This window comes from Beta vulgaris, chromosome 7 (assembly GCF_026745355.1).
Source record: "Beta vulgaris subsp. vulgaris cultivar EL10 chromosome 7, EL10.2, whole genome shotgun sequence".
Taxonomy (NCBI): Eukaryota; Viridiplantae; Streptophyta; class Magnoliopsida; order Caryophyllales; family Amaranthaceae; genus Beta; species Beta vulgaris.
The window spans coordinates 55,881,086-55,892,200 of NC_079208.1; the positions used below are offsets into that span (position 1 = coordinate 55,881,086).

At 39.0% G+C, this 11,115-nt stretch overlaps 1 protein-coding gene across 1 annotated transcript; it reads right to left on the reverse strand.

The window, feature by feature from the left end:
- Positions 1-326: 326 nt before the first annotated feature.
- Positions 327-10,523, reverse strand: LOC104899925 (serrate RNA effector molecule). The gene is made up of 12 exons (XM_010687215.4): positions 9,903-10,523; positions 7,913-8,028; positions 6,301-6,358; positions 4,329-4,403; positions 4,153-4,227; positions 4,028-4,075; positions 3,782-3,850; positions 2,872-3,672; positions 2,743-2,791; positions 2,099-2,367; positions 1,179-1,340; positions 327-796 (listed from the first exon to the last, which is right to left on the reverse strand). Exons 1-12 carry the CDS (start codon positions 10,358-10,360, stop codon positions 736-738), a joined length of 2,241 nt encoding a protein of 746 aa, XP_010685517.2. The 5' UTR covers positions 10,361-10,523; the 3' UTR covers positions 327-735.
- Between the last annotated feature and the right edge of the window lie 592 nt (positions 10,524-11,115).

Genomic DNA, 11,115 nt, shown 5'->3' on the forward strand with positions numbered 1-11,115 from the left:
AAATATCCAACCCAATCCTTTAGATGTACATATTACGTATGGCCCTTTTATTTTTGGTGGTCAAACATCATAGTATAGACAAAATCCTATTTTTTTTCAGTTTTCACAAGTTTTATTGCTCCATCCATATTTATGGTCAACTATTTGCATAATAGACCGTGAAATGCCTTAATAATATGTGTACCTTCGTTCAAAGAGTTTAGGGTTTAAGGACGTTTGAAGCAATATATGAACTAAGAGTTAAGACTTAAGACCCATCATTAAATTTAATTCAATATGATCAGACAATGAAATAATGAAAACATAAAATAACGGAAGACTATGAATCAACTGGAAGCTAAAATACTGTTTAATTTATCTAGTAGAGTCTAGGAGTCCCAGCTTCTCTGGAACCACTTTCCAAAGTTGAGACAAGATGCAAAAGTTAAAAAAAAAAAATAGTGCCTCCAAAAAATGACTACAGTAATCTCAATTTACACAAATTATCAATGGATGGTTTAAGTCCACATTTTGACACAAATCGCATACAGAGAAAACCCCTCACCCATATCATATAGTCAGGAACAAGTCATGAGAAGACCTAAAGTTAATCCATCTTGAATAACGGCTAAAAGATTCATTATAAAGACGCAGCAGAAGCATCGGATTGCTCTTGATTCTCAGAACCCGACAAAAGTAGGTCACTAAGGCATTGAGCACACAGAGCATTGGCACAACTATCAACATCACCAAAACTCACAAACTCCGGTAGTCAATCACTGTGACTTCATCTTCTGGCGCATCCAAATCTTGGTAGCTGCATCAATGGCATTGAAAAATTACTCACAATTGAAGTTAATTTAATCACAAACTTTTATTCTTCAAGGTAGGAATACTGCAAGATGCAATTACAAGAGACACCTAGTACAGAACAGTAGAGATTTCCACAGGATAATATGACTAATAAAGATCCGCATAATACGGTCCTGGAGCTGCAAAAGCTTCACGTCTACTTAACTAATGCCCTTAACTGAAGATCGATTTTAGTTTCAATTAAGCTTTAAATTAATAAACTTTCAGTGGAAAAAGAGGATGTCCTAAGAATATCAAGGGTATATACACAAGAAACAAGCCTGACACCCTCCACATTTATTCTAACCCCTAAAAGAAGCCATGATATATACAAATAGAATAAGTACCTTCGCAGACGTCTAGGATCCTGCCGAAATGAAGGCGGTAAAATAATTGGAGGTGCACCCCTCCCATTTCTTCCAGGCCCTTCAAAAGGAGGAGGTCCGCCTTGTTCACGCAGCATCCGCATTGCAACTTCAGGAGGGGCTGGCACAAAAGGCCCCAGCGGACTGCATTCACAACCACAAGTAAGACTGTAAGAGCCTGATACTGATATCTCCGGCATAATAAGTTGATAGCTCAACAAGGATTAAGCTCATGATTCATGGATACTGGGATCCTAAAATGATAATAACTACAGAAACCACCACAAATTGGATGTGCCCTGCTATCCTGGATAGTGATCCGAGATAAAATCACCTATTTACCTACCTAGTACAATCACAAAACTCCACGGCAAACTTATTGTCCCCGCATATGGAAAATAATCTTAGATTAATACTAGGATCCTCAAAAGGTTACATAAAAAATGACCAGAGGTTAAATGGTGTACTGGTATCCTCGATAATGATCCTACATATAATTACCCAGTCCAATTGCACAACTTTAAGGCACACTATCCCCGCATATGCAAAATAATCTTGCTCAAGCGCTAATTCTTGCCTTACAGTTTATAAAATAAAAAAAGGGTTTATGAGACAAATCTAAGGAAGAAAAGGTGTATAAGCCATAGCACGAGAGAGAGAGAGAGAGAGAGAGAGAGAGAGAGAGAGAGAGAGAGCGGACAATAAACTTTTTTTCCACCTTGAACTATCCCATGAACACCCTTTATTTTGGGTCTACAGAAATTGATGCTGTGATGATCTATCTATGTTGGCAAAAGATAAATCTCTGAAAATATGGCATCTTTCATAGAATCTCACATAAAGCAATAAAGCCACCCTTCTACTTAAACACAAACTCCAGAGAAGAGCAAGATAACACATACCCAGCACCTGGAACAGGCATCAATACAGGTGGGGGTGCAATATCGGCGGCAAATGGGGCTACATGCATCCCTTGTCCACCAAAATTATCAAAAATTGGTTCATCTGCATTCCCTTTGTCCTGGGTGTCATTATTAGGTGGAAAATCAGCCTGAGGATTTTCTGATCTTTCAAATCTCTCACCACCATTCCGGTCTCGTTCCCTGCGGTTTCCTCGATCATCTTTCGAACGGTTGTCTGCACCTGGTCTCCGTCTCTGCATCTTGTCCTTCTGCACGAGGCGAAAAAAATTAATATGATTAAGGTATAATTTTATAGTGATTTGAGCAGACATCTTGTGCTTGTGCTTAATATCCCTCTGATAGTCAGCCATTAGAGGTAATAATTGTAAATAACAGTTCCATCATGACTCAATCAAAGCTTATCCCCTTAGGCACATAAAAACACAATAAATCTACGCATAGGCAACAAGCAGGGTCAATTTTTCAACAAGCATTGAGCATGGGCTTCAAGTATGACTTATTTGTTTTCCTGTTTCAGATGGGGGTTCCTTTATTTATCGAAAAAGTATCAAGCTCGTGCATCTACAACATGATTAACAAATTGAACTGTTCAACATACAAAAAAAAAAAGTTCAGGAGCATACTGGTACAAACTGCTGCATAACAGGTTGCCCACCAGGGGCCTCCGGGTCACTGCAGGAAAAAAAATTGTACTCAATTCAGGATCCTGCAATCAATGTAACGGGGGAAGGAACAACAAGGACAGGACCTACCTCATATAATTCTGGAAGTATATATCTTCGCGCACTTTCACTGTAAGATCCATTACGTGTTCTGGATGTTTGAGTTTCAAATGCTTGTGGACATACTCAGCAGCATGAAAGAGCTTTGTGCAACCCTTGGCCCCACAACCATACTTCCACCCATACTTTTCATCCCTAATTTTTCTTACAAAGGGATCCAAAGCTTCAACTGCAGCAGCATCTATCTTCTCCTTCGCAGTCATGACCTCAAGTGGATCCTGACTACGCAACCTGTCCTGCCAACGTGAATCAAGTTTCTCTTCCCATTCTGCTGCATTAGTAGAAACATCAGAATTTTTCCCCTCAGATCTCACATGCCGGAGGCCTTTAGGCTCTGCTGTTTCAGTCATGCCATAGTAATCCACACCATGAACACGCCAAAGATAAGTCGCAAAGGTATCCAGAAGCTCAACTCCCTCAAGGCCCTTAACAGACGTTAATCCGCGAATGATGATAACTGGACCAATTGATCCACTATGTGATCTCTCTCTATTCATTTTGTCAGTATCATCTTTAGATAAGATATTGTCCTCAATTCCCTTTTCAGAGTCAAGTTTTGTGACAAGTGCTTGAGCTAGTTCAATATCGATTTGGATTCGTCTTGGCTCGGAACTAACAGGATGAGCCTTGGGGGCAGCTGAAATATCAGATTCCTTTGCCTGAACTCGACCATGCCGCCTCCTTTTACCACCAACATCCGTCTCATCATCGGAGTTAGGTTCACTTGTCTGACCTGCCTTATTCATGGATAAAGCATTTGCACCAGGGCCCCTGTAAAAGGTACCCAAACATAAATAGAGTGAAGATCTGATTGAAGTACCCTACAGATACCCTTGCTCAACAGCAAATCATGACTCGGAGATTTGAGTAAAAAACTTACATATCAAGGCTTCCGCTGTGCAAGTCCAACAAAAAATCCTTTGCAACTTTGCGTGCAAGGTCGTTTCTCCTATATTAATAGAGGTAGATTCAGTAGCTAATAGCATTGTTTCATTAAACACAAATAATTCAACAGCAGAAGATCATTATCCGTATAGTACTGAAGTACGCTTCAAACAGAAATTAGATGAAAGAGCTTGCCATGGCTACCTGCGATCAACATGCTCCAAAGAGAGATTCAGCATACCTTTCTATGACAGTCAACAGATTTGTAGGGTGATATTTGTTCTTCAACCTGAACCAAAATTTTGTGCAATTAGCAGGTTGCAAACTAAACACGGTATTGCCTACAAAAATAAGATTAGTAAGTACCATTCTTCATCTTTGTGAGCCTCAAAGTATGTACGTTTCTGAGTTGAGATGTACTCTGACTTGTACTCCTGATACCTAAATATCATCAAATAACATGGTGGCTAAGATGATGGGAAAATTCATGTCAACCTTGTGACTGCTATAACCCAAAGATACAGAGCCAAAGCTTTCTATACCTACGCTCAGCTTCAGCTGGTAATACATCATCTTCAAGTTCCTGAATGAATTGCTTGTAAGACATCAAACCTTCCCTGAATAAATATAAAAGATCAGAATCGTCATAATCAGTATCATCACATATATAACCAAATGCAAAGAAAAAAATCAATACACAAAGAATAAGAATGAAAGAGTTGATAAATGCCCCCCCCCTATAATGCTGAAACTAAAAGAAGGTGATCTAAAGCTCAAAACTCTAATAACAGTAAAAAGTCAGGGCTGGCTGCCACTGTAAATTGCCCACATTCAATTCGTACAGCTTCTTTTATGCTGCAATGTTGTTTGGTGGGTGTCATTTGAGATACAACCCTAAATCAAGTAGTGCATGTTAACAGCATGATGGCCTAAATTCAAAAAAAAAAGTTAAAACACCGATCTAAAACAAACCACCCCAGTTTCAATTAAAACTAGATGCTAAAAACGCAATCAGCTTTTGTCCTGCACCTCTATGTCCTCTATAAACCGTTTGAGGTTCTTCTACAAAAGAATGCATGGAAAATAGAACTTCTGTAAGAACATTCATATAGGCCCAAGCACGACTCTTGCAATTAGTATCAAGTCACTTTTCAATTAAAATGCAAGGGTTCATTGGATATTCAAACGGACCAAGGGGGCGTTTGGTTTGGGGTTTTCGGGAAAGGGGAAGATAACCAAATAGATTGACTCCCTTGCTTGTTTGTTAACACATTTTAATCATTCCCTTTACTCTCCCTTTTACCCCAAAGTCATCTACTTCCATTATTATCCCCCCCTAAGGTTTCACTTATTTTTTCCTTCTTCTACTCATGGTCACCTTCACCAATGTTTAACCACTACTTCAATTACCAGAACCACCACCCCTGGACCACCACCACCAACCCACCATCCTAGCCACTGTCACTACCATCCCCGCCACTGTAACCACCAACCTGTAAGCCATAGCCGCCACCAAATCACCGAAAAAGAAACCCACCACCAATAAACCCATCATCACTTCCTCCAAAACAGCACAACCACCCATAAATCCACCAACACTTGAAAACCCATAAGCCTAAAAATTTGAAAAAACAAAAATCAAGAGTAAGAATGGATGAATACTTCTTATCAATAATTATGGCTTTACAGGTCAAACTCGGCCATGAAAACTTTAGACTAGAAGTTTTTATGGTCGAATTTGACCTTCAAAATCTCAAATTTCACCAATAATGGTAGTAGAAAAGAAAAGAAAGAGGGGGGGGGGGGTAACTTGACGGTGGAGATGGGCTGTGATTTGGCTGTGGTGATGGGCAGCAGTTACGGACAGAAGTAATTAAGGTGGCAGTGGTGAGGGAGGGGCCATGTGAGGTGGCGATGGTTCTTGCGAGAGAAAGGAGGGAGAACATGGTGGAGGAATAGTGAGAAGAGTAAGAGGGGTTTTCTTTCCAAACAACATTTTTAGTCAAAGGGTTTTCCTTTCCATTCTCCTTGTTTCTCTTTCTTAAACCTTCCCCTTTTCCCTACCTAAACCAAACCCCCCTAATAAAATAGTTGATTAAATTGCATGTGCTTCGTTCATAGGGAAATAGCACAAGCAGGGTAATGGAAAAGTCAATTAAAAACAACTCCTATATTATTACAGAGGTCATATGCAAACATCCAACCCCCCCACCCCACCCCAACACCTGCCCAGAGGAGAATTCTTTTGAAAGACATTGACGTGATGTTTGATGTTGATGTTATATAAATCACAAGGTCATGGTGACATTTAGATAAGCAAGTATAATTCTCAAGGATTTTGAGGTATACACGATTTTGAACAGCTGTGTCACAATTATGATAGGTCATTCAGAATATAGTTAGATTATACAAAGAAACCACAGACAGTATAGAAGCTGCTGAAGTCAGAAACACGTGAAATGAAAGCCTAAATGAGAACTATAATATATAATTATCGCACGCTGAAGGGCTGACCTCTGAGCATTCCCTGCATTTGATGAATCGCCGTAACCACCACGTCCGGCTTCCCAATCTGACAGGTTAATAAACCAAATTATTTACAACAGCTAAGAAACAGAGCAATCATAATCAAGAAAGATGCTTCGAGGCGATGACCAACAAATACATTACAAAATATAATCAATATCCATTACCAGGCATGCATTTGGGCTTGAGATTATTTAGCACTATTCCTGAACAAGGAATTTGGCTGCAAACAAGGGTGGATACACTATGGAAGGAGAACAGTGGAAACAAAGAATTGATACAAAATGCACAAGAAGGGCCATAAACCAGAACAATACATTACTCCCTAAATGCAACTAAGCAACCAGCACAGACAAACAAAAACATATTATAAACTTACAACCGAATTCATATCAGCCATACCTGAAACCAAGTTTCATTAAGATTCACCTGAATATAAAGGGGACCCTTGAGTGTAACCACCAAGGAGAATGCCTAGACCCCGCCCATCTGGACATTTTGGACTCAGCTTGGAGAAATAGTATCACAAATGGTTGAAGAAATCCTCAATCCAACCATTTAAAACACTATTTCTTCAAAAACTGTCCGAGCCCAACAACAATCAGATACCCTCATAACAACTCAGCAGCCAGCATTCAAAAAGTGAGGACCTATATTCTAAGAGCTAAAAGCAATATCCACACTCGTCACTAAACCAATTGCAGCATTGCAATAATTCACTGGGTAATAATGCCGGCAGCACCATTAAATTTAGTAGCCCAGGATGATTATAAGTAACATTCATTAGTTTCAGCTCTATATCCACCATCTATATCTTCGCCTCTTGTAAGGCAATAGAGTCCATGTCCAATTCAATAATTCCAAAGAAAAGTAACCCCGGTAGAGTCAGAACTCCAACAAACTATAGCTGGCTGTAGACCACAACAAAAGGAGGAAAAGGGGGCATAACAGAACAAGCCACAAAGGATGCTTCAAAATTCTACAGTCTTCATCTCTAGTAGCTCCACTTCTTCGGGGTGAGAATATAACGACGGAAAAAGAAAAGAAAAAAACAGATCAAAGATCAACTGCACTTCCTCTGTGTCCTATGCAAACAATGTACCCATTCACGATGACTGAGACATAAACCATTCAATTTAATGATGCACTAGGGAAACCAATTAGCCACAAATAAAGACATAGCCCAACCACTAATGACGTAATTTAAAGCATCACCTAGCCACAATGCCACACACATTGGAGGAAAACACAAACCATCTATTATATTCAAAAAGGCCTCCAATAAGTGACCCTGAGTCCCTGATGTTCAAAGCACCTTAAAAGATTATTGGATTGCTTTCAAGGATACTTACACTTCTGGCTTCATATTTCAAATCATTCTTTTCTGTCCAACTCCTCTTTTGATAGAAAGAAAATGAAACGTAAATCAAATCCAAGAAATCCTATGTAGATAAAACACCTTAGGTATAAAATTCAAATAAAATGAACAGTAACTTTCATAGACTATCTCAAAATTGCAGCAAGAAGTGAAGTTCCAATGACCCACCAAACAAAAGTGTTATATAATGAAAATTTTAAAAACCAAGGAGCAGATAATTACCAGATGGGCCACCAGGAAAGCCACCAGAACGAAATCGACCATGAGGCCTATCATCAGCATAACCTTGCCTGCCGCCTACTTCACGGTCATATCCCCCAGAGTAATCATAACCAAACCTGAATTTACAAAAGTTTCCCATATATGGCATTATTGAGACTTAAGTGACAAGATTTTTTTTAAAAATATTGTACACAGGGAAACAAGACATGAACAAGCTGATGGAATAAATAATGAATGTAGCCAGGGATAGTGATAGCTCAAGTCAATGCAATTGGGAAGTGTAAACAAGTGAAGTATGACATAACAAGGAACCTTACATTTTTTGAGAGGTAACAAGGAACCTCATAAAGCAAGCAAAAAAGGTGTGAAAAGGGATAATATCCCTAGCAATTCCTACAACTTACTAGTCACGGATTTCAGGCAAGTACAAGACCATAAGGCATAAGCAAAAAGATAGAAGATATAACATTCAGTTAGAGCATGTGATAGAACTAAATTACAGCTGGGAGATAACGGGACTTCTTGAAGAGCTTCACCAGAATTAACAGAACTAAAAACTTCAAGCAGCTCAGATGCTGCTAAGGGTTGTGACCATGATGAAAGCCAGACTCCCCTGCTGCCACCCAAAACCAAACTGCTGCGATTTCTGAAGTAGCCAAAACCCCAACCAACAGTGATGATCCAACTAGACGCAAACCAGACTTCACGTCTATTTGTAAAACTGAGTGAACTTTACAAGTTATGAGAAGCAGAGAAGAAACGGCCAAATCCAATTTCACAAGACCAGATGTCTCAAAACAGATACGTATTTAATAACTCTAGTCATTGATCATTAAGTCTATATTATATCAAATAATGATAAAACTAAAAAGAATCCACCCTCATCCTAACTCAATTTATCAGATTTCCAACATAAATCTGCCCTCAGTGTGTTTGTTGTCAATTTGTCATGGTAACCCTTTTTTTAACCAGGATAGATATTTGGCCCAAGGACCAACAGAAGCTGGAAGTTGGAAGCTGGGTAAAAAGCTTAACAGCCCAAGAGACAAGAGCCTTAAAATTTGGGACGATACTCTATTAAGCTACCACCTCTTCCTCATCGTCATGATAACTCATGGATTTTATTTAGAAGCCCATACCATTGAACAACCCCTCCACTCCCCTCCCAACCAAAAAAATGAACCTTGCTTTGGTTCTCATCTTAATAGGTTATAAAAATAAGTTGATTTCACCCTATGCCTTTCACATTCAACCAAGTCCGAGTCTGAACAAAAGTATCTTAGTTCAAGAAACTTCTATGCCAACCCACTTGTAACTGAAACTCCAACAACCAAGTTCATCAAAACATCGCTAACTGTATTTTATTTCCATAGAAATACTCTACACTAAGAGCATCCTCAAAATTCCAAAAAAAAAAAAAAAAAAAAAAAAAAAAAACCCAAGCTCAGAAAAAGTTAGAAAGAAACCAACAAAAAACATCTCATTTATAGCCCACATAACTTGTATGGTATTAATCTACTACAAGTCTCCAATAACCCATAACATCATAACCTCATAAATCCAAAAAAAAATATTCCTTCCGGCTAAATTGTCACTAAACTACATCAAACAACTAGAAGAGTCCCAAAATCACAATGAAAACTACATTTTCACAAAAGAGGCACAAAATTATGCCTAAACACACTTCTATAAGTAGCTGCAACAACCAATTCATCAAAGCAATACAAATCAAAGAGTACTTCAGCTGCAATTATCACTGAACTCAATAATCCACCAAAATAATACGTATCTCAAAAAAACCAGACAACTCCCTATACCAGAGTAAAAGCTATACTTTCACAAAATAGGCACAAAATTATCCTTAAACACACTTCTAACAAGTAGAATCAACAACCAAATTCATCAAAGCAACACAAAATCAAAGTGTAATTTCAGCTACAATCATAACTAAACTCAATCAATCCACCAAAAACAAATTACTTCAACGAACCTTCGATCGCCAGGGCCGTATCCACCACCACCACGGGGGCTTCCTCTTCTACCATCATATCCTCCATCATCTCTCCTCGAACGCTTAAACGGAGGATAAGGCGGAGAAGATCTTCGAGGCGGAGGCGAATAATTATTATTATTCCTCCGATGATCACGGTACGGAGGCGGAGGAGGAGGTGGACTATTGCTAATTCCTCGACTACGTTTGTTGTAATCTCTATCTCTATCTCCTCCACCTCCGCCACCACCACCACCGCGATTGTTGCGGTCGTAGTAGCGATTTGGAGGACGGTCAAAATCTCTGTCGTCTCTTCTCTCTCGTGAATCGCGTTCTCGGCGGCGATTTGGTGGAGGTGGCGGAGGAGGAGGAGAGCCGCCGGAAGGTTCGTCGGATTTGTCTTTGTTCCGGCGGCGATTGTCGAGAGATTCGACGGGCATGTTCATGACTTCCGCCATTGATGCGGAGGTTGGAGATTTCGGAGGAAATTGAAACGAAAGGAAACCCTAGGAGAGAGAAAGTGTGAGGATTTTGGGGGGAGTGAAGAAGAAGAGAAGGATGAGGAAAAGAGAAGTGAAAGCGCGTTAGATTGGTTTGAGATTTGGGTTTTTGCGGGGAGTTTTTGGGGGATAAATTACCGAACCAAGGTATATCGAGAGGGATAAAATGAGGGTCGGTTTACAAGGTAGTTTGGGTCGGTGAAAGTAAATTATTTTGATGGTAAATTTGATCTTTTTTGTTGAATCATGATCGACTTTTTTTAAAAAAGGGGTGAAAATCATGATGATTTAGACTATGTTTTTTTAGATTATACTGGATTGAAATGAATTTATTTGGATTGAAATGAATTTATTTGGATTGAACTTAAATTGGACTGAATTGAACTAAAATAAACAAAAACTTTTTGAGGAAACGAACTGAAATGAACTCAATTTTCCTGAACTGAACTTGTCTAAATTGAACCGGACTTTCATTAATTTAGTCCCAAAAAAACAGTGCCTTATTAATGTTTGGCTAATACTTAAGTGGTTAGAGTACTTCTACTATAAAGCTTGATTTTGATACTTAAGAATGTTTAATTGGTATAATTCGAGTTTGGTAGTGTCTCAAAAAGGGATTATAATTGTGGTAAGATTGTTCTCGCTAATATATTGTATTTTTTAGGTTGAAAATTTATAAACAGTGAGACCTTGCTAGTTAGGTTGAAAATTGG